Source organism: Anser anser, assembly GCF_964211835.1.
Source record: "Anser anser genome assembly, chromosome: 3".
Lineage (NCBI taxonomy): Eukaryota > Metazoa > Chordata > Aves > Anseriformes > Anatidae > Anser > Anser anser.
Window position 1 is genome coordinate 17,170,714 of NC_139722.1, and position 24,599 is coordinate 17,195,312.

Genomic DNA, 24,599 nt, shown 5'->3' on the forward strand with positions numbered 1-24,599 from the left:
ACTGATTGGCATGATGGGGAATATAAGGGAACGCCACAGTTTACCCAGCCATCAAATCTTTGGTTTTAAGGAAAGTAACGAAGCAATTTTTGGATGTTTACTGTGAGACAGTTTCAAGTTAAATAGTAGTACACATCAGGCATTAGAACACTTTTGTAATTCTCATCACTGAGTTTAAGACTCATATTTGTCTAACATGGTTATAAGAACTACTTAACGTTTTCTGAAATACATGATATAGCAATGAAGAAATCACTCTAGAGGTGGTGCAGTTGAATGGAAGAGTAAATACATTGCTGATCTGTAGCTTTGCCTCCAGAGGCACTCTGTATAGTCTAGGGACAAAGGAAAGGTCCTCCAGAAAAGCAACACATGCATGTTGAATGTGTAAAAACATCCTGAAGTAGAGAGTGTGATTAACATTTGTAAGAACTTACATGAAAAGGATATTGACAAATACTGAAATCTACTACATAGTTCCCTTTCAAATCCTTCTAGGAATATTTTACAATAATATCTTTATCTGTCCAAGGATATAAAAAGAACATAAATTAATAGCAAATTCTAAGCCAAATTAGACTATTTGGTTTACCTGGAATAGACTAAAGTGATTCCACATGATTTTAGCAAAGATCTTAGCAAAGATGTTATTCTACTCACTTCACTCCTTCTGTTTATAGCTTTTTTTAGGTTATATATAGGGGCCTGCTCTCTGCTGTCTTCTTTCAGACATCTATTTTGGATGATTTAAATGTGAAGAAGGAAAAAAAAAACAACATAGAAATTCCCATAAACAAAATCTTGTTTTTGAAATATGAGGTGTCATATATAGTTTAATTTAATCTTTGTGTGGTTTTCTTTGGCATGTTGCTCAGACTTGGGTTTCATATGGTGTATAACAGCAGTTCAGTTTACAAACCCACTTGTTGGGCTACAATTGGTTATAAAAATCTAAGAAAGTGCTGCAAAAGAGCAAGTTTGCAATCTTGAAGAAGTAAGTGACAAAGATGTTCTTAAGAAGAGATGAGGATGGATTTCTGGTGCACATATGCCGTGAAAAGACCTTAGACAGTAATTTTGCTTTATAATAGGTTGTCTTTTTTTTTTTTTCCAATACGTGCTCGTTTTGCTTCTCTGTCTTTCGGTGTCCATCTGTGGAGAAGATAGGTCACACTTCTGAAATTCATAAATATGCTGTCAGCTCCTTTATCCACCCAAGAGCTTGGTAATCGTGTTACATTGGAGAAATTTGGGCTTGTTTTCATGCTGGCTTTCAGGCAATACCCCCTGAAATATATGGACTTTTTGTACATGAAAAAGGCAGTTTACATTGTTGTGTAGCAAAGACCATATTTTCTTACATTTAGGAACAAAGACATGTCAGGCTTTATTGAGCACATCACTAACTGTATAACTAGCATTGAACACTCTATTTGCAACTGTTGCTGTGTATTTTGTGTGTGATTATCACCCCTAGATCTGCATCCTATAAAAAGATATTTCTGTTTGCTTAATTATAAAGCTCTTTATGAACAGGCTCATCTGTAAATAGCTTGGTGCAGCTGAAATAGAAATATAATTATAATGAAGGCAGATGTTTCGGAGATACTTCTCATGAAACTTGTTCTGAATATACAAAAGAAGAAGGTTTTTCTAACTGGTGAGGTTTAGCCCAAATGTGGCCTAAACTGCCAAATGTGATGGGCAGTTCACTTTGGGTACAAAATATAAATAATAAAAATATCAATAGCAACAACAATAACAATAATAATCTTAAAACCATGTACAGTTGCCCTCTCTCATGGTAAATATATTTCTTCCTGAACCATTAAGAGGCTAAAAAATAACTTTCGTAGCTTGTCTCTAAGGAGTAGTAGCCATAATATGCTGGACTTTTATTCTGCAGTACTTTGTTAGGTATTGATGAAACTCATGGAGCCACAAAGTTTAGGGTCATTTGCATACAAATATTCCCTGTCTGTCTGCCCTCATTGGTTCTGCATGCATTCTTAAATTATTTAAACCCTGTCAGTGAAATAAAGAGACAGTAATATTAGAATATATATATATATATATATTTTTTTTTCTGTAGACAAGAACTAGTAAAGTGACTGAATCCTATTTCCAATGGAATGAGATTCTTCAGACAAATCCATCTTTTGGTCAAACCACAGGCTTCCTCCCCCCCCCCTCCCTTTCATTACTAGCAGTAAATGTGTATGTGTATGTGTTGATCCAAGCCTGTAGTACTCAATTCAGAGGAGCTGCCATCCAGATCGGCCCTTGTTTGTGCCACCTTTAGTAACTCACCAGATGAGTCAGTTTCTGTCCCAGTTATCTTACAATAATGCAAACCAGATAGGTATGTCTGCTTGGCAGGCTCGTGAATTAGAAACAGCCAGTTTACTCCAGGATAAACTACTACAAACTAAGGTATGCCTTGGAATCACAGTTTCCAGCCCATCATAATCTCACTTCACCCACAGCACGTGGGCTGGAGAGTCAGCATTTGGTGTTGCTAGTCTGCCCATCTTACTCTTCCTCGCTCGTGCCTCAGTCTGCAGGGCTGAATGGAGAGTATATAACTGGGCTACCTTAAAATGTGGAGGTGAAGCAAAACAAACTGTTGTGGGTGACTGATTTGAACTGAGCCATTAACACTCTTGATATTCCTGTTTCACACATAAACTTATGTGTCTTGTTAAAGTTACAGAAATGGAACATGGGCATTAAAACAATGAAATATCAGGGATTTGGTTTAAAAGGAATCCATTGATTTCAAAAGATCAGGTTTTTATAGTGACTTTAGATAGCCTGTATTAATTTGTTTTACCTTCCCCCTTTGATGGCAAACAAGCTATCTTTGGTAGCCTCACCTGTATATACAGAATGAAGACTAGATGTCTTTTACAGGCAATGGGAGCTCAAGCATAGGAAGCTGAATCTATTTCAGTGTGATTCCCCTCAAGATCACAGAATCATAGAAACATAGAATGGTTTGGGCTGGAAGGGATCTTTAAAGATCATCTAATTCCAACCCCTTGCCACGGGCAGGGACACCTTTCACTAGACCAGGTTGCTCAAAGCCCCATCCAGCCTGGCCTTAAACACTTCCAGGGATGGGACATCCACAGCTTCTCTGGGCAACCTGTGCCAGCGCCTCACCACCCTCAGAGTAAAGAATTTCTTCCTTATATCTAATCTAAATCTACCCTCTTTTAGTTTAAATCCATTACCCCTTGTCCTATGACCATACCCCCTGACAAAGAGTCCCTCCCCAGCTTTCCAGCAGGCCCCCTTTATGTACTGGAAGGCCTCTATAAGGTCTCCCTGGAGCCTTCTCTTCTCCAGGCTGAACAACCCCAACTCCCTCAGCCTGTCTTTGTAGGAGAGGTGCCTTTTGATCATCCTCATGGTCCTCCTCTGGACTCATGCTAATAGGTCCATGTCCTTTTTGTGCTGGGGGCCCCAGATCTGAACACAAAACTCCAGGTAGGGTCTCACAAAAGCAGAGTAGAGGGGGAAAATCACCTCCCTCACCCTGCTGGCCATGCTGCTTTTGATGCAGCCCAGGATACAGTTGGCCTTCTGGGCTGGAAGCACACATTGCCGACTCATGTTGAGCTTCTTGTCAACCAAGACCTCCCAGGTCCTTTTCCTCCGGGCAGCTTTCAATCCATTCTCCTTTCAGCCTTTATTTGTGCTTGGGATTGCCCTGGCCCAGATGCAGGACATTGCACTTGGAGTTGTTGACCCTCATGGGGTTTGCATAGGCCCACCTCTCAAGTCTTTCCAGATTACTCTGGATGGCATCCCTTCCTTCCAGTGCGTCAACTGCACCACACAGCTTGGTGTCATTGGCAAACTTGTTGAAGGGGCACTAGATCCCACTCTAAATGTCACTGACAAAGATATTAAACAGCCCCTGTCCCAATATTGACCCCTAAGGAACACCACTTGTTACTGATCTCCACCTGGACATTGAGCTGTTGACTGCAACTCTTTGAGTGCAACCACCCAGCCAATTCCTTACCCACCGAGTGGTCCATCCTTCAAATCCATGTCTCTCCATTTTAGAGACAAGGATTTCATGCAAGACAGTGTCAAATGCTTTGCAGGAGTCCAGGTAGGTGATGTCTGTTGTTCTTCCTCTATCCACCAATGCTTTAACACCAGCATAGAAGGCCACCAGAGTTGTCAGGTATGATCTACCCTTAGTGAAGCCATGTTGGCTGTCAGCAATCACCTCCTTATTTTCCATGTGCCTTAGCATAGTTTCCAGGAGGATCTGTTCCACAATCTTGCCAGGCACAGAGGTGAGACTGACTGGTCTGTAGTTCCCTGGGTCTTCCTTTTTTCCCTTCGTAAAAATGAGAAATATGTTTCCCATCTTCCAGTCAATAGGAACTTCACTGGACTGCCATCCATCTCAAATATGATGGATAGTGGCTTAGAAACTTCATCTGCAGTTCCCTAAGGACCTGCAGATGCATCTCATCAGGTCTCATGGACTTGTGCACCTTTAGGTTCCTCAGGTGGTCTCAAACCTGACCTTCTCCTACATTCTGCAGTTCATCATCCTTCCAGTCCCTGCCTTTGCCTTCTTGTCCTGGACCATGTGGCTGGAGCTCTTGTCGATGAAGAATGAGGCAAAATAGTCATTAAGTACCTCAGCCTTCTCCATATCCTGGGTGACCAGGCCCCCCATTTCCTTCCAGAGAGCGTCCCCAATTTCCCTAGTCTTCCTTTTATCACTGATGTACCTATAGAACCCTTACTGCCCTTGATGTCCATGGTCAAATTTAATGCTAAAAAGGCTTTGACTTTCCTAATCTGATCCCTAACTGCTTGGACAATGTCTCTGTATCACTCCCAGGCTGTCCTTGCTTCCACTAGGCCTTCTTTTTCTGTTTGAGTTTGGCTTATTTTTACCTGACTTCCTCTTTGTTAGGATGCATCACTCCTGAGTTTGAAGGAGGTGATCCCTGCTTTCTTGGGCCCCTCTTCCCTCCAGAGCTTTGTCCCATGGTACTCTACCAAGCACATCCCTGAAGAGGGCAAAGTCTGCTCTCCCAAAGTCCTGGGTAGTGAGCTGGCTGTGCTCCCTCCTCACTGCCCTTTGAATACAAAACTGCACCATTTCATGATCACTGCGGCAAGGCTTCCCTTGAGCTTCACATTCCCTACCAGCCTCTCCTTGGTGCAAACAAAGTCCAGCATAGCACCTCTCCTCATTTGCTCCTCTATCACTTGGAGAAGGAAGTTGTCATCAATGCATTCCAGGAACCTCTTGGATTGCCTCTGCCCTGCTGTGTTGTCCTTCCAACAGATATTGGGGTGGTTGAAGTCCCCCATGAGAACCAGGGCTGACACAGAGGATGATGCCCCCTCCTCACCTCCCTTGCTGATCCTTCCTAAAAAGCCTGTATCCTTCCTTGCTGACACTAGTTATGAGAGCCATCCCACCATGTCTCCATAATGCCAATGAGTTCATAGCCCTGCAGGCATGCGTACATCTCTAACTCCTTTTGTTTATTCCCCATGCTACATACATTAGCATGGAGACATTTCAGCTGGGCACTGATGAAGCTGACTTACTGGCTAGAGGTGTAAACAACATTAATTCCTTCTGCTCTCTTCTGAACAACTTCACTGTGTCAACATTAACTTCATCTACCACACTATGACCTGACTGCTGTGGTTACCTTGGTACAGTTCACTGTCACTGCTCAAGGTTTTGGAAGAAGCTTTTGCTGCTAGTGCACATCAAGCACGTTGGTTAAAAAACATATTGTAATTCTCATCCCAGATTTTTCCTGTGCAAAACACATACGGGACAGAGATTTTCTAGTCTGTTTTGTTAATTTTCCTCTGTATTTACAGCATTCTTTAATAGAGTAAGAAGGAAAGAAATATCTGGTCTTTCAATGGACTTGCATCATTTCCATTAACAATAATGGAGAGATTACGTATGCACTGAGGATGAGAATGAAGCTTGCAGACTGTACATACTTGTGCCTGAGGCCAAGCCTTGGGGCCTAACAAATCAACCTGGCTTTCTGGTCTCTTCTGTCCCCAAGGGACTCACTGTAACTTGACTACATATTGGGGAAGGAAAAAGACAGAAACAGAAGGCATTGCACTTTGCCAGAAAAGAAGTATTCAGCTGTTACTCAAATATAGGAACTGAGATTAAAACTGATGGAGCACTTGCTGCCACAGAAACACATTCTATTAACAAAATGAATAATAACTCTCTCAATTATTTTTCAGTGTTCTTGGGAATCTGGGAGGTCCCAGTCAACTGGAAGCTGGCAAATGTTGTCCTAATTTTCAAGAAGGGCAAGAGAGAAGACCCTGGTAATTACAGGCCTGTCAGTCTCACTTCAGTGCCTGGTAAAATTATGGAGAAGATTATTCTGAAATACACTTGAAAGACAATGCAGTCATTGGTCACAGCCAACATGGGTTCACAAGAGGAAATTCCCTTTTAACAAACTTAATCTTGTTTTATGACAAGGTTACCCACCTGGTTGATCAAGGGAAGCCAGTTGATGAAATCTTTTTGGATTTCAGCAAAGCTTTTAATATTATCACAGTAACCTTCTGGACAAAACATCCAGCATACAGTTAAACAAATATATAATACAATGGGTGAACAATTGGCTGACAGGTCGGGCTCAAAGGACTATAGTAAATGGGGTTACATCAGGCTGGCTGCCAGTTACTAGTGGGGTTCCACAGGGCTTGATTTTAGGGCCAAGTCTCTTCAACATTTTAAAAATGATCTAGATGCAGGTCTTGAGTTTATACTAGGTAAATTTGCAGACAGCATTAAATTAGGAGGAACTGTTGACTACCTACAGGGTAGAGAGGCCTTGCAGAGAGGTCTTGGCAAATTAGAGTGCTGGGCAATCACAAACCATATACAATTTAACAACAGCAAATGACAGATTCTGCACCTGGGAAAGGGCAACCCTGAATATACGTAATAGGCTGGGGGATGAGAGGCTGGGGAACAGCCCTGCAGAAAGGGATCTGTTAGTTCTGGTTGACAAGAAGTTGAATACAAGTCAATACTGCGACCTGGCAGCTACAAGGGTCAACCATATCCTGGGGTGCATCAGGCATGCATTACTAGTCGGTTGAGGGAAGGGGTTGTCCTGCTCTGCTCTGAGCAGGTGGGGCCTCACCTCGAGCACTGTGTGCAGTTTTGGCACCACAATATCAGAAGGACATAAAACTATTAGAGACGTCCAAAGGAGGGCTACAAAGATGATGAAGGGACTGGAGGGCAAGTCATGTGAGGAGCAGCTGAGGTCCCTTAGTTTGTTTGGCCCAGAGCAGAGCAGACTGAGGAGAGGCCTCATGGCGGCCTGCAAGTCCCTCACGAGGGGAGTGGAGGGGCAAGTGCTGAGCTCTGCTCTCTGGGGACAGCGCCAGGACCCGAGGGAATGGCATGGAGCTGGGACAGGGGAGGGTCAGGCTGGGTGTTAGGGAAAGGGTCTGCACCCAGAGAGTGGTTGGGCACTGGGACAGGCTCCCCAGGGCAGTGGTCATGGCACCGAGCCTTCTGGAGTTCAAGAGGGGTTTGGACAATGCTTTCAGACATAGGTTCTAATTTTTGGGTGGTCCTGTGTGGAGCCTGAAGTTGGATTCAGTGATACTTGTGGGTCCTTTCCAATTCAGGGTATTCTGTGATTCTATGATCCTTTGCAGTTTTATACCGAAAAAATGCACTGTGTGAGAAAGGCAATGGCAAATATTCATAGATCCAAAACGGTACACTCTTGTGAAATGAAGACAAATTACCCTATTGTTTGTCTTTTGTGAATGAGAAACTGAGGCACAGAGCTATTATTTACTTTAGATCTCTTTCCCTCTCTCACACACAGACTGGAGGTTTCTTAACTTTAGGCTCCTGTGCAAAACTTCAGTTCTGTACATGTGCTCTAAGTTTTTGAGCTGAGATTCCTTCAGATACAAAAATGCCAACCACATTAGCATCCACATGGCTGTTAATAGAGTTTGCCAAGTTTGTGGTAATCATTTAACCTCCCAGCTGTGAGGAGCACCTGCAGTATTTCTTTGCATTTCCACCCTCACCTTTTTGCTTGCTCTTCGTTGTTCTTGTCAGCCCTTTTCTTCTGAGAAGAAGATGTATATGGGTGTAATTTGTACAGTGAAGGTGTTAAAGGCTTCCCTTGCCTACAAATTAAAAGAAACTATTTAACAGCTAGCCCATTTCCCTATAACAGAATAAAGTAGAAAACACTGTATTTGAACTTGGATATACGTGAAAGGTCCATGAGCCTCTTTCACTGAATGAGAATTATTAGCTATTTTTCACAGCCCTCCATATTTGCCTCTGTAAACTGACACAGAGATATTGCTGCATGGTTTCATTGGCTCTTTCATTCTGTTACATCCTGAACATAATTTAGTTTACCTTAGTATGTTACTGGGGGAAAAAAAAAAAAAAAGCCTTGAGCAAGCTGCTTTATAGTTTGCTACAAATTCAGAGTTATAGGACAACCTAATGTGTCAGCTCTGAAGAAACCTTAACTGTGTCTGACTCAAAATGTGTTGCTGTCATTTTTTTTTCCAGTCTCCCAAGTTGTTTTCTTACCTTGGTGATGATGATGGCTTAAGAGAAATGGAAACATTTCAGAAATGGCTGCCTCAAAAGAAGCGTGACCAGCAGGTCGAGGGAGGTGATTCTCCCCCTGTACTCTGCTGCTGTGAAACTCCAGTTGGAGTACTGTGTTCAGCTCTGGGGTAATGGTTTTAAACTAAAAGAGGGTAGATTTAGATTAGATATAAGGAAGAAATTCTTTACTCAGAGGGCTGTGAGGCACTGGCACAGGTTGCCCAGAGAAGCTGTGGATGCCCCATCCCTGGAAGTGTTCAAGGCCAGGTTGGATGGGGCTTTGAGCAACCTGGTCTAGTGAGAGGTGTCCCTGCCAATGGCAGGGGGTTGGAATTAGATGGTCTTTAAAGATCCCTTCCAACCCAAACCATTCTACGATCTTATGATTCTATGAAATATCTTTAATGAGATTATCAGACCAGTTCTACAGGTGTAGAGATTTTTGAAATAAAAGGGAATTCTTCTAAGGTAAACCTACTATTTGTTCTGAGGATGCACAAAGGGGCATGGAGGCAGAAAAGCCTATATGGTTTCTGAATTATATTGTTTCCTTTAACAGAAGTCACACAAGGTCCTTTACCACTTAGGCATACTGGTGTGCAAGGACATTAGCAAATCTTACCAAAACAAAGCAAATGAAAATCCCTTCATAACACTGAAAGATATGTCACTCTATTTCCCTGTATCATAGAAAAACAGTTTTTCAGAAATAACAGCTCCTCATGTATAGACCTGTCTAATTTTTTTGTTAGAATTGCCATTAATAATGATTTCAGGTATCAGTTTCTTGGTTGATTCCGTGTAGTTGAATCTGGCATCAATATAAAATACAGCTGATGTCATAGGTGTGCTTCTAAGGCTGTGACTGGATTCACTATTCTATACAGGTATTCCTGATATCTACAGCTGTTCCTATGAGTCATACATTGCAGAAGATTGTCATGTACACATCTTGTGACCTGCCATAACAGGTACTAGTCCTTAGGCAGGGTATGTGCTTAGGGGTCATAATATGGAATGAGAGGAAACATGGTAGGAAAGCTAACAAAACTATCAAGGTGCATTTAACAGTGCATGCAGGATGATAGGGATATTGTACATAGAGAAGAAATAGCCCTTGTACTGATAAATTGAGGACCTTATTATGTTGACTACTCTTTTTTTTTTTTTGTACCGCTGACTTAGACAAATTAATTAAAGTGTAGGTACATTCTCCATATACTCAATATAGATTGCAGAAGTTGCAGGAGTGGTGATCTAAGTCATACATTTTGTCTTCTTTTCTTTATTTACTCCTCTACCTCTAAATAAATAACTGAACATTTTAAAAGATGAGTGTTAAAATGATGTATAATGAACTCTTTAGTGGTTCTGGAGAAACCAATTAGTGCAAAATGGTATCAAACTGTGAACACTTTTATGAATATCCAACAGATACTGAAATCATGCACACAATGAACTTGTTCTCCTATTGTATTTAGTAATTTTATTTGAAAAACATTTTTTTTTTCCCGATTTGTAGTTTATTTGTATCCAAAGTAAAATCTGAACCCCAGTTTTAAGCTCTGTGGACCTCTGAATTCTATTTATGCCCATACTTCATTGTGTCAGTTTTGCAATGTGAGATGGACACAAGTTTCAAAGAATTTAGAATATGCTGGTAGAATGGGATAAAGAAGCCTGAAGGCAATTAAATTTGGACTATATTTTGGGGTTGGCTTTTAAGTAAAGGGAGCCTCAGTTTTCTATGCAGTGTTTCCTTTACCTTGCCATGCATAAAAGAAAACCTTAAAGACATTGATTGTGTTATACTGTGCATATTACAATAGTTGTATTTATTTGTTAATTTATATTATACTTTAATATTAATATTTTATATTGTCTATATAATATACAATCATTATGATGTAATATTGATACCATACTATACAATATGGTATGTATTCCACCATAAAATAATCTATGTAATGTCCCAAATGCTGATAAATCTACACAAAATCAGATTTTTACTACTGTAAAGCTACTGCAGCAGATTTGTCTGAAACCTGGCTGAAAAGATATATCCTGTAAAGAAAACTGTTTCACCTAGGAATCTGTGAGCTACAATTGTACGTTTTTGCACTTGTAGGACACTTCAAGGAGATAGGATCTGGACCACAGCCTTCAGTGGTAATGGGCAGAGCAGCTGGGAAAGGGACAAATTCAAAGAGGTTTTACAGTGTGGGATCAGGAGGATTGCAACAGCTGGGGAGGGTCAGGCAGGTTATGACATTTGGGGGAACTGTTGGGTAGGGAGCTCTTCGGTGAGGAAGGATGAGAGTTATGGCAGCTGGAACTGAGTTGGCGTTGAGACTTACGATCAGGAGGAATTGGGAACAGTATAGCATCTGGAAGCTGATCAGGCAAGGGGCTCATATCATCTGGGGGATCAGGAAGTACACAACAGCTGGGAAGGGTCAAGCAAATACCCAACACACATGGAAATGAACAGCAGGGCCTAGTGCCACATACGGCTTCTCACATTGCTTTTTTATGTATTGCTGCTCTCTACCTTTCTGTAAATTTCCCTTAACTCATGTTCAAAATGTGTCTTTGTGCAAAAACACAGAGGCAGAAATAAACAACTCAAATTTCTACCAAGAGAAGTTAGCCCTTCCCAACCACAAGGTGGCTTGCCAAAATCCTTGTAATTCTGGCTAGTGAAAGATCTCCTTCTACCCTATTGCACCCACTGTCCTACTGGCTAAAGTTTTTTATGACATTTTCTCAGTTAGCCATAGATTAACTTCCTCCCCCAGCAAGAGCTCAACATGTGGAGGCTCAATTCTTGGTAGCATTGCTCAGTGATACTGAGTTGACCTCCTGGCCAGCACTGCTACTGCAGGAAGGACTAGCTGAAACCAGCTCTGGCTGAAATAGTGTTTTGTCTATAACTCAAAAATTTATCTACATAGCACTTTCCCTGCCTTGGGTATTTCTCTTTTCTATTCTGTTATTAGTTACCACAGGTATAATTTGGCATTTTTTTCCTAGTGTTTTTACTTCCTACGTGAGGTTTTTTATTTCTTATATTCTTGTTCTTCACGTGTACCTTGGACACCCTGTTTTTTTATCCACTAATTTTAAAAGCGAGATCTTTGTGAACAAATAACTGTACTTTCTTACTCTTCATAGCCTCATTTTCTTCCTTTTGTCATTTCTCTATGACCTTTGCTGACATTCCTAGAAGACAAGCCTCTTTTATTATACCCCCTCATATCTGCACCCAAGTGTTTTGTTTCATGCTACGTTTTGATTGTAAGCTCACTTGTCAGGGACCATTTTTTAATTCTGTTTTAGGTAAGTGCCTAGCATGATGCAGTCCTTCACAATAGGTCTCATAGGTACTAACAGAAATAATAAATGGTAATAATAAGTTCCTTGAAAGCTCCAATTCTTCATAAAGCTTTGACAAAGTGGGAAAAGATATCATAACCATCAGGCAGTTGTGACAAATATGCATAGGGTGAAGGGTAAATTGTTTAGCTCTAGAAAAATCTGTAGTACTCTCTTGTGTTTTCCATAGCTGCTCATATTATTTTTTCTTCTATAGGCTCTTATTGCTATCCAGACATGCTGTGCCTTGTCTTTGCCAATTGTTGCCATCTGTCCTGATGACATTGTGATGGAGGTCGAGTGTGTTGCTGAGCCTCTTAATAATGTCACAGTGTCATTTTGTGTTACCTCTGTCACTCTGCTGCTGTTATGCTAACTTATCTTTCTTCATCGTTTCTTTTTCACGACTCATACTCAAGACAGTCTGAAAAATGCCCTCTGGATTTCAGTTCTTCTCTTCTTTCTACCATATCTAATATCTCATCTGTGCTCTACAGCTGCTTTCTGTGTTCTGTATTTATTCCAATCATATTCTATACGGTAGAAAGTGCTGCTTGTAGGACAGATTTTTTTAATTTCCTCTTGGCATTCAATAACACCCTATTAAGTGGCTGTGTTTACACTGCAGTTGTCAATGATCTTTTCCGGGTCCTCTGCTCATTAAGCAATAAATTCAACTTTCCTGGCTAGCAGTGTTTTGAACATTTCATGTGGCAATATGGAGCCAGTCCCACAGGGAATGGTTTCCTCTTACCAGACTGCTCCCTCCACGTGCTATGCTCCCTGTTGGGTTTATCTAACTATGTCATCTCTACGAAGGATACTTGAAGCAAGCTGTTGCCTCTTTCTTAGTCGCTTGCAGGTTGCCAGGGAGCCTGGGGGACCCACCATCTGACATCCATAGCACTCGGCTTCTATCCGAATATGTCTGAGAATCCCACTGAAGCGTGGGATGACAAGTTCCCTCTTTCTTTTTGCAGAATTACTTCTCATCCACAATTAAGGTAATAAACTGTTTCTGCCAACCTGTTATTGTGTTAGCATTCGGATCACTATCAGTCACTGCAGAATTATAAAAATGGTCCAGAAATACTTTTTCAAGGACATCTCCGAAGTGACTTTGTTTTACGTTTACCTTGGAGACCATGAAATCTGAAAAGCCCTAGTGACTTAAGTCACAGTGAAGGTACAGCACAAACAGCAATTACTTGGGCTTTCCTTCCTTGCCTCTGTATTCTGCTTCAATTTTGATGTAGGGAGATGACACCCAGCAGTGGGAGAATAATTCATTACACAATCTGGTCCTTAACCTGACTACTAAGACTGAGAACAAGGGTGCCAATTTGTGCCAGCTGTTACTCTGTTGGGGAGATGTGGGCCATCCACCATGACGCAGACCAGGACCACAGCTTATTTTAAAAAGGTCATTAAGCACCCATCAGAATGGCAATAATTCTCAGTCATTCCTGAATTTGGCCAGATTCAGGCCTAATTTAATAGAACAGACACTGCTAAGGGTACTGAAGGTAAAATCTGCGCAAAGAGTGATATCAGAAAGGAAACATGAGAACCAATACAGGGACAAAGAAACTTAATAAACCTATTAATTATCTTTATTAAAAAAAAAAAAAAAACACAAACAAACAAACAAAAACTTGACAAGAAAAGACCCTAACCAAAAAGAGAGGGTGGGTTTACCATTGTGCTGTTATATAGCTGAAGGATGAAACCCAATAAACTATGTTAATCCTTGATATCCTGGAGGGAGAACTGAGATCGTGTAAATAGCATAGACTTCCCTCATATAAAGTACCATGTTTCAGCACTGGTAGGATTTGAAGACCAAATCCCAAATACAGTGTTGAATGTTGTACATTATTAATAGATTTATACCACTATGTTCCATCCCTTGTACAATGCCTTTGACTCTTGTTGCAACTCTTGTAATTGCTGTGATATGTTAATGTCTTTGGCTCTCTACCTTATTCTACCCATTTTCATTGCCACTTAATTTTGACACCTTGTTCTTCCTTCTTTCATGGTCTTCTATTTTGTAACCTCACTGACATTAACTTTCATACTCATGAACCATCTAATGCCTTATCTGTATTTCTTTATTCAGCTCTTCATTCAACCCTTATCTTTGGTACAACTCTCCAGCTTGCCAAAGGGCCATTCACATGACCTGGTCTTCAAGTGTTTCCTTTTGGCCTTTGATTATATAAAAAAGGCTATTTCAGAATTCATCTGATTTGACCATCACCTAGTCTTACTCTACATGACTCTTCCACCTTTCCACTCACGTAATTTGTCTGCTTTTCATGGTTTCCTGTGCCATCAGTACTGTTGCCATCTCTTCTGATTTCAACAAAAGCTAAGTACAGTTTTGCCAGCGTGCTATAGGTAAAGTAAGTTAGCAAGCATGAATTATGAACTGCTCAAGAAATAGCAGCTGTTGAGCTTGTGTGCACAGCGAGGTTTGTATGCTGCTGATCAATAAAAATCAGAGTCAGTAGCCATACTACCAGAGAGACCATCTGTGGCTAGAGAGCCAGAAGCTTGCTGACCGGGAGAGACACCTCTGGCTTGAAGGAGGATGGGGACAGGTTAGATTCATATAATCCCTAAAAGAGGGACATATTTGACTGTCAGAAAGTGCTAGCTGGCAATCTGTAGTCAAAAGTATGCTACTGCACTGCCTAGATCTCTGTGAAGAAGGGCCTTGCAATCTGACAGTGGAATACTGGGACATCCCTTTCTTATGCTGTTAGTGTGATAAAGTAGTATGGCTAACAAAATGGGGATTCTTGTTAAAGACATTTTAGAAAGAAAAAAAAAAGTTGGAGAGAGACTTTTTACTCAATCATATAATAACAGGACAAGGGGGAAAGGTTTTATACTAAAAGAGGGGAGATTTAGATTAGAGGTTAGGAGAAAATTCTTCACTCAGAGGGTACTGAGGCACTACAACAGGTTGCCCAAAGAGGTGGATGCCCCATGTCTAGAAGTGTTCAAGACCAGGTTGGATGAGTCCCTGGGCAACCTGGTCTAGTGGAAGGTGTCCCTGACCATGGCAGGGGGGTTGGAACTAGGTGGTCTTTAAGGTCCCTTCCAACCCAAGCCATTCTATGCTCTCTCTGCTGTGTGCCTTCTTAATTATTTAGTCATTTATCCTCGTTCTATACATTTGGTAGCAAGGGACCAGATGGGAGGAGAAGTACAGAAACTTTTGACTTGTTGAAGAAACAAAGACAGTGATGTATCCTCCTTTATTCTTCTTGTGAACCTTGTGTTAACATCTTGTATTGAAACAATTCACCCTTGACCCCATTTCTCTTTCCAGTTACTGCCATGCTTTGCATTATACTCCTGTGTGTCCTGTGCCCTGTCACTTAATTTTTCTTCCCCAAACACAGCATAGACCACTTCAGTTTTGTTTCTGCCCTTGTTGTTCAGTTGAAATCACTCCTGTCAATCTCAAATGCCCTTTTCTTAGCCAAATCTTATACTCAGTACGCTGTTCTCTCAAACCTGTCATCTGTCTTTGACATAACCAACTATGCTCTTAAAATCCCATCATTCCCTGAGGTTTCTGAGGTGTCAACATCTGTTGTTTTTTCCTCTGACATTTCTGATAATTCCATGAGTCTTTCCTTTGATAGGTCCTTCTGACTGATTATCTCTTAATAAGACTAAATCCTTTTTCTCTTTCTCCTTTCCTTCTGTATTGAGCCTCTGAGTAACACGTGCAAAATCAATTGCCTGTTCTTTGGAGATGATTCACAAAGAGAGCTTTCCTTCAGATTTTTTTTCTCTCTCTCACCAACAGAAAAATCCCAGCTATTACATTATGTCTTTGTGGATGCCTACAAATAATTTTAAAGGCCAACCTAAGTAAAACCAAATTCTCACTCTTACTATCCACATTTTTTTTTCTTCATCACTATGACATCATCCTGCTTGTCACTGATATAATTCAGTGTCATTTTTCACTTAGATGTCTTTCCATGTTCTTCCATCCAGGCTATGGCGTTTTTCAGATGCTTTTCTAGAACATCTTTAAGGTACGTAATGATAGGTTCTTTCTTATTTTTCCACACTGTGAAGAGTTTTGTCCTTTTCCTTACATCATCACTCCTGATTAATTTCAACATCACTACAGAGATACAATTTTACCCCTTCAATATCTATTGTTTCTCTTCTGCCGTAAAGATAATTTCTATAGTTTCTTTTTCTTTTTGACCATGTCAAGTTAATTATGTAACAGTTCAGTGGTTTTGTTTGCTTGTTTGTTTGGTTGGTTGTTGTTGTTGTTGAATCAATCACTATCTTGATTGTCAAAGCCCTTCACAACTTCTCTCCTCTCCATTCTTGTTTGCTTTGAGATGTTGATTCCTGGCCTTAGTCAGCACTTGATGACAATATTTTTATTCTCCCTGTTTGAATTTGTGTCTTCTCCTAAGGACATCTTCTTTCATGGAGGAAAAGCCTATGATCATCCATAGTGCTACCTCCTTATCCACCTCCAAAAATTCTCTGTAAAACTTTTTTTTTTTTTCTGCTGAGAAACCTAGAAGAAACATAGAAATATTTTGGCATCTTGACTGGGATTCACCTGCTCAAATGTTGATGGTTCTTATATAGAAGCTACATCTGAACTAGTTCTGATTCTCTCAGTAGTCAAGTCAGACAGGAGTCATGGATTTATCTCCTCCTCAAGTTCACAAGTATCTCCCTACACCGGTGGTGAAGGAAAGCAAACAGACAATTCCTTTGCAGATGTCATAGATGTATAAAACCTAGTGAATATACATAGGATTGTATATTGTATACCTGGGGGTGCTGAGGGAGCTTGTGGACATGATTGCTGAGCCGCTTTTCATCATTTACTAGTGGTGGTGGTCAACTGGAGAGGTCCCAGATGACTGGAGACTTGCTAATGTGATGCCCATCTATAAGAAGGGTCATAATGAGGACCCAGAGAACTACAAGCTTGTCAGCCTGACCTTGGCCCCAGGGAAAGTTATGGAACAAATAATCTTGAGTGCAATCACACAGCATGTGTAGGGCAGCCAGGGGATCAGGCCCAGCTGGAATGGGTTCATGAAAAGCAAGTCCTGCCTGACCGACCTTCTATGAACAGGTAACCTACCTGGTAGATGAGGGAAAGGCTGTTAATGTCGTCTACCTAGACTTCAGCAAAACCTTTGACATGGTCTCCCACAGTATTCTTCTGGAGAAGCTGGCAGCCTGTGTATTGGACAGGTACACTCTTTGCTGGGTTAAAAACTGGCTGAATGGCTAGGCCCAGAGAATGGTGGTGAATGGAGTTAAATCCAGCTGGCAACCAGTCATGAGTGATGGATGTTCCCCAGGGGTCGGTATCAGTGCTCTTCCTCTTTAATATCTTTATTGATGATTTGGATGAGGGAATTGAGTGCATCCTCAGTAAGTTTGCAGAGGACATCAAGCTGGGGGGAGGTGTTGATCTGCTGGAGGGTAGGAAGGCCCTGCAAAGGGACTTGGACAGGTTGGGTCAATGGGCAGAGGTCAATGGGATGAGGTTCAACATGGCTAAGTGCTGGGTCCTGTACTTTGGTCACAACAACCACATGCAATGCTACAGGCTTGGGGTAGAGTGGCTGGGAAGCTGTGAGTGGAAAAGGATCTGGGATGCTGATTGGTGTTCACTTGAACATGAGCTGGCAGTGTGCCCAGGTGGCCAGGAAGGCCAGTGGCATCCTGGCTTGTATCAGGAATAGTGTAGCCAGCAGCGCTGGGGAGGTGATCGTCTCCCTGTGCTCTGCTCTGGTGAGGCCACACCTTGAGTACTGTGTTCAGTTTTGGGCCTCTCAGTACAACAAAGGCGTTGAGACTCTGGAGCATGTCCAGAGAAGGGCTACAAAGCTGGTGAAGGGTCTGGAACACAAGTCTTATGAGGAGCAGTTGAGGGAACTGGGGTTGTTTAGTCTGGAGGAGGCTCAGGGGAGACCTTATTGCTCTCTACAACTACCTAAAAGGAAGCTGTGGGGAGCTGGGGATCGACCTCTTCTTGCAGATAACTAGTGATAGACTAGAGGGAATGGTCTCAAATTGCACCAAGGGAGGTTCACGTTGGAAATTAGGAAGAATTTCTTCTCAGAAAGAGCGGTCAGGCACTGGAACGGGTTGCCCAGGAAAGTGGTGGAGTCACCATCCCCAGAGTTGTTTAAGGAAAGGTTGGACATGGTGCTTAGGAACATGGTTTAGTGGGTAATATTGGTGGTAGGGGTACAGTTGGACCAGATGATCTTGGAGGTCTTTTCCAACCTTATTGATCTATGATTCTATGATTGTATGATTAGTTTCCTATGTTAATTCTTTTTATCCTATTATTTTCTGTTATTTTGATTCAGGTATTTATAATATTTTTTCTTTGTATTGTCAACTCTAGAGAAGGTAACTTATATTTTTCCATCTTTGCTCAACCCATAATATACCATGACGTACTTTCATAGTTTCTGTAGTGATATATAGTATAAATAATAACCGTGATAAATGATCCTATTGACTGCAAAAGAGCCAGAGAGCTCAGGTAGGTGACTTTACATATTCATCCTCGTTATGAAGCATTTGCAGAACTACTTATTACTTTCAGCTGTTCATAAATATCTCAGAAAAAAATGTTTTAATGGGATAAATATTAATGAAACAAATTGTTGTTACTTTGGAACATTTCTTTTGGCCTGACTAATGTGATTGGAAAACGCATCTGCTGATTTGACTCTAACAAATAAGCAAGTTAAGTCAAGAATCAAATTAAACAGGAGAGACACAGGATAACTCAGATAATCCAGTCAACCTCATCAGCTTAAGAAACTCTACAGTCAGAAATGAACACTTTGCTATATTTGAGTGTGGAATAAAGTCTAAAGTATACTTTACTAGGGTCACAGAAAATTTCCTTAAAATAAAGGAGAGAGCAAAGAAGAAAATAAAAATAGCACATACCAAAAGAAAGGAAAATAACCATTCTTAAACACAGAAGAAATAGCTTGACAATTTGTTTGGTCTGATACAGCAATTACTGTGCTAAATAAAATGCATTAACCAAATGCCCTCAGTGACTGATGCCATGTTGTAGTCAATTTAACATATGTGAGGTCTTCTCAATTGCACAAACAGGTTATATTTTGTTTCATTCTATATTAGAACCTGAGTTTTTTTTTTTTCCAAAATAGTGATGTAGATATGAGAAAAACACATCTACCATTTTACCAGATAGCAGACTATATGTTCCCAGAAACACAGCGTCCATCTGTCTTTCTTGTACTCTCACTGCATCTGATATCAATTTGGATAGATAAATAGTTACCTTGAAATGTTTTTCCATAGTCCCAGATGTGTGAATTTTTAATTAGCTCTAATAATCGCCTTTTCTATATTGTTTCTATGAACCATGATGTATAGCCTGTTATCTTTATAAATCACATCTAAAGTGAACATTTCAAAATCCACTGATTATAATGGTTTATATTTATTACAAGCTGCATTGTACCTTTTTTGCTACAGGCAGAAGTGCACCTTGGATAAAAAGCTAGTCACGCAGTGACTGTCATATCTAATGTTAAAAAATAAGAAATATTAGGGCTGGAGACCTTTTGTGATGATTTATCATAGTAGAATCTGTATCAGCATGGTCACCATTGCAAATCACTCTAATATGGGAATGCCTTTCTCAAGGAAGAAATGGTTGTGTTCTAAAGAAAAATACTTCAGTCGTCCTGCTTTGTTCTTTAGCTTTCTGTCTTCCAGTAGCATTCAATCAAATACTCTTTCTTCCTCCTCTGCTCCAGGCATATTTAGAACATGTAGACTGCTGAAAGAGTGCCGAAGAATCACATCTTCACTGTACGAAAGGCCCACAGATGCCTTGTAAAGGCTTAACATATCCGGAGAATAGTTTTTAGGGTGCTACCCACTAGAAGATGCTAAAGAAGAGAAGGTCAGTGAAAGTTTGCGATATGATGAACTGTATTTTAATAGGTTCCAAATGCTTCAGGACTTTCCCCGGAGGACTGCATATTTACTGAAGAGGATAAGTCTTTAGACCTATGTTATGTCCTGTACAAAGACATACACAGAGGACTAAAAATTTGTCTTATGTAAAAAAAAATAATCATCCATTTAACAATTAATTCTCTACCCTAGTTTTTGTTTCTCTGTTTCTTTGTTTGTTTGTTTTTCCAGATTTGTAAATGGTGTGACTTGTGTCTTCCTCTTTTCAGCTACTTTTCATTATTTTATTTCCCTTCAATAATCTCTTTATTCATGTATCTTCCATTTTCCATCTTCTAGTTTGACTAGAAGAGTCTTACGTCAAAAACTATCAGTTCCTTTGAGAGTATAGTGGAATATAATTTCTTGTTTCACAGCATCATTGCATCTTTACTCTCTTTTTTAATATTATAACAAATATTGTTACAGAAAATTACAGAAGCAAACAGCAAAAATATATTAAAGATTACGTGAACTGTAATAAAATGCCATTAGAATTAATGCTGAAAATGCAATGGTGAATGGAATGGCAATAATGAGAGAACTGCTCAGAAGAGCAGTTCAGGTGCTAAGGGAGCCAACTAGGAAAGGTGCCCTCCTAGATCTTTTGCTGGAGAACAGAGAAGGTCTTGTGGGAGACGTGGCAATTGGCAGCCGTCTCGGTCATAGTGACCATGAAATGGTTGAGTTTAGAATTTATGGTGACAGAAGGAAAACTGTCACCAAAACTTCAGCCCTGGATATGGGGAAAGCAGACTTCAGGCTGCTCAGGAACTAGTCAGCAAGGTCCCCTGGGAAACTGCTTTTGAAGGCATTGGCATCCATCAGTGCTGGTCAATCTTTAAGCACTGCCTCCTAAAAGCACAAGATCAGGCAATTCCAAAATATCAGAAGTCAGGCAGGCGGGGCAGAAGGCCGGCCTGGCTGACCAGGGATCTTCTACTGGAGCTTAGGCGAAAAAAAGAAAGTGTACGGCTGCTGGAAGGAGGGTCAGGCGACGAGGAAGGAATACAGGGCTGCTGTTCGTATTTGTAGGGAGAAAAATCGTGTGGCCAAATCCCAACTAGAGTTGAAGCTGGCCATGTCTGTGGGAGACAACAAAAAAGGTTTTTTTAGATATGTGAACAGAAAAAGGAGAACAAAAGAAAACATAGGTCCGCTACTTGATGGGGAAGGTCTATTCACAGACAATGACATAGGCAAAGCAGAGACGTTTAATGTCTTCTTCACCTCTGTCTTCAACACTGATGATGGGCTTCAGGACCCAGGGTGCCCTGATCTGGAGGACCATGACAGTGGGAATGACAAACTCCCAACTGACCCTGAACGTGTGCGGGATTTGCTGCTCCACCTGGATCCATATAAGTCCGTGGGTCCGGATGGGATTCATCCCAGGGTGCTTAAAGAGCTGGCTGACGTCACCAACCACATGAAGTTTAACAAAAGCAAGTGCCGGGTCCTGCACCTGGGATGGGGCAACCCTGGCTATACATACAGACTGGGTGACGAGACGCTGGAGAGCAGCTCCACAGAGAGGGATCTGGGGGTTGTGGTTGACAGCAAGTTGAATATGAGCCAACAGTGTGCCCTGGCAGCCAGGAGGGCCAACCGTATCCTGGGATGCATCAAGCACGGCATTGCTAGTCGGTCGAGGGAAGTGATTGTCCTGCTCTACTCTGCACTGGTGCGGCCTTACCTCAAGTACTGTGTGCAGTTCTGGGCACCACAGTACAAGAAGGACATTAAACGGTTGGAGAGTGTCCAGAGGAGGGCGACGAAGATGGTGAAGGGCCTAGAGGGGAAGGCATATGAGGAGCGGCTGAGGTCACTTGGCCTGTTCAGCCTGGAGAAGAGGAGGCTGAGGGGGGACCTCCTCGCGGTCTACAACTTCCTCGCGAGGGGGAGTGGAGAGGCAGGTGACCTATTCTCCGTAATCACCAGTGATAGGACCCACAGGAATGGTGTCAAGTTGAGGCAGGGGAAGCTTAGGCTGGACATCAGGAAGAGGTTCTTCACCGAAAGGGTGGTTGCACACTGGAACAGGCTCCCCAGTGAAGTAGTCACTGCACCAAGCCTGTCTGAATTTAAGAAGCGATTGGACTGTGCACTTATTCACATGGTCTAAACTTTTGGGTAGACCTGTGCGGTGCCAGGAGTTGGACTTGATGATCCTTATGGGTCCCTTCCAACTCGGGATATTCTATGATTCTATGAAAATTACAGAAACAAACTTAGCAAAAATATATTAAAGCTTACGTGAACTGTAATAAAATGCCATTAGAATTAATGCTGAAAATGCAATGGTGAATGGAATGGCAATAATGACAGAACCGCCCAGAAGAGCTCTAGGTTGGACTGATGTATCTAATCTGTGTACCTAAGCTGTTGGCAGTGTTTCCTTAGTAAGTGCATAAGTGCCCTCTTTAGTGAATAAAAGGAGAAAACGATCTTAATCACCTATGTGACCACTGTTAATAGCTTTCAAGGGAAATTACAGCCTTTCATTGGCTGTACTAGGAATTCAGGCACTGACACAGAAGAACTACTTCCTATTTTTTTCAGGAATACACCTAAAATGGTGTCATAAAAATTGGGTGCCTTGTAGTGCTCTTTCATCTGCCAGATAACCTGGAAGACCTGAAACTGTAGTCAGTTTCAGATCCTAGATCTGCCCGTGGCAGTAGCAATGTTATGTTTTTGATGGTGTTTCTACCTGCATCATATAAAAGGGCGTACCAGACAACACTGATAGCTGAGGGAGAGTCTCAGCTGATGTCTTACTGACCTTTTCAGAGTCAAGGCTAAAGAAGGTTATGCTAACTTTTTAGCTCTTAGATGCCCTAGATATCCTGCCTTTCTTTAATCCCTGTGACCTCAAAAATTACAGTCGCATTTAATTGCTTGTCACTTTGTATCAAGGGAAAAAGGTATTTGGTGGGGAGGTGGGGGGGTGTGGTTATAGTGGTACCCTAAGTGGTACAACTCAAGTTTCTCATGACGCCAGTGCAGGAATTTGACTTGGTTAATGCACTGTGGTTGCAGGGCTCTAACCACTAAACTTACAGGAGGAAAAGTAATACATGTGGATTTTACTGTCTGCTAGTAGGCAGCACAGGAAAATAAGGAAGGAAAATAATAATCCTGTATAGGCTTATGTGGATTAGTTTGTTCTCCACTCTGAAGTTCTATTCCAAGTTCCATTCCTCAGTTAGGTGACCTAAAAGCAGTGCAGTCTTGAAGAAAGTCTTGAGACAGTCCTTAGGGATTTAGAGATTGCTTATGTGTTTTTGAGAGCTCAGGTTGTTAGCAAATACTATTATGTAGTAATCAATGTTTCCATTCTCTCTAGGAGAATGGAAAAGGAAGGACTGCCCCCCCCCCCCAAAAAAAAAAGCAACAACAACAACGAACCAACAATGAATACAACACAAATAAAACTACCCCCTTCCCCCCCAAAAAAACAAAACAAAACACAAAATGAAACAAAACAACAGCAAACCAAAATAACAACAAGAAAAAAAAAACACAGAGAAAGAGTCACTTTCTGTTTTTTTGGTAAATATATTTATTAATATTAGAGCCACCAGTTCCTGCAGGTCACAGGAAACAATTTAGGTTTTCTTCTTTATTTGATGGATGTTAGACAATTATTTTAAGAAAACAGTATGCTTAATTGTGCACCACACCCTATCGCACTCAGTGATTCTTCAATGTAGCAGGAAATGTTAGTCTGTAGAGCCATACATGAACAGAGTTTTGCATATGGGCTTCTGGAAATGATTGCTTTTGCAATTGCAACTTTCAAACCAAAAACTCTTCTGGAGATTTAACAGTATACAGACCAAGAATCTGATATTGTGGATTTGCTAATGGCACATATGCACACAACTTGACCAAAATGCAGGTTGCAAAAGCAGATGTTTAAGTCTGTTAGCGGGTTGTATGCAACAGCATACTGGGTGTGACCTGGGTTTGCATGTGTTTTTAATAGATGAGTCTGTATAAACTGATTCCAGTGAATGCACATCATGGGGAAGATAATGCTTTAACGCTTTAGTTGAAAACAACTAAATTCAGTCAAAAAGAATTAAGTATAATTCTCCATCAGACTATACTTTGTATACCTGACCTCTATTTTAGATGGTTTAATGGGAAAAGAGAGACGGGTCAATAGTCCTTCTTTTACTGAGAATTCTTTTGCAGATTCAATTGTTTATTAATATGAATCAGAAGTTACTATTATCACCAAAATTCTTCTGTGACTGAAAAATACATGTCTTTATAAAATGGACACAATATTTTAGGGCTTTTATTCACCCTTGGCTACACATTAGCTCATTCTTTTTGAAACATCCTTGAACACATGGTGGATTATTTCTTTTCCAAAACAGAAAGTTCCACTTCTAGCTATGACTCTGAATGATAAATAATTCAGATCAGTTATTCACTGTTAACTGTAAACCTGTGGGGCAGGAAATAATCTGTGTTTTTTACAGTGCATATGCATCTGAATGAATCCTCCAGATATTACTGCAAT

The 24,599-nt window shown here is 41.0% G+C and overlaps 1 protein-coding gene across 3 annotated transcripts in view; it reads left to right on the plus strand.

Annotated features, from left to right (window-relative positions):
• The window catches only part of LOC310896234 (uncharacterized protein), a 193,822-nt gene that overhangs the window by 41,164 nt on the left and 128,059 nt on the right, over positions 1-24,599 (plus strand). Inside the window, exons 4-5 of one of the 3 annotated variants that reach the window (XM_083828278.1) lie at positions 6,274-6,360; positions 8,609-12,868. The exons of 1 other annotated variant lie outside the window; for it this stretch is intronic. In XM_083828278.1, coding sequence (XP_083684404.1) covers positions 6,274-6,330 — 57 coding nt within the window. In that variant the 3' untranslated portion in view covers positions 6,331-6,360; positions 8,609-12,868. Of the gene's footprint in view, positions 1-6,273; positions 12,869-24,599 lie in introns of those variants that run through there. One more of the 3 variants, XM_083828277.1, reaches the window with a different exon arrangement.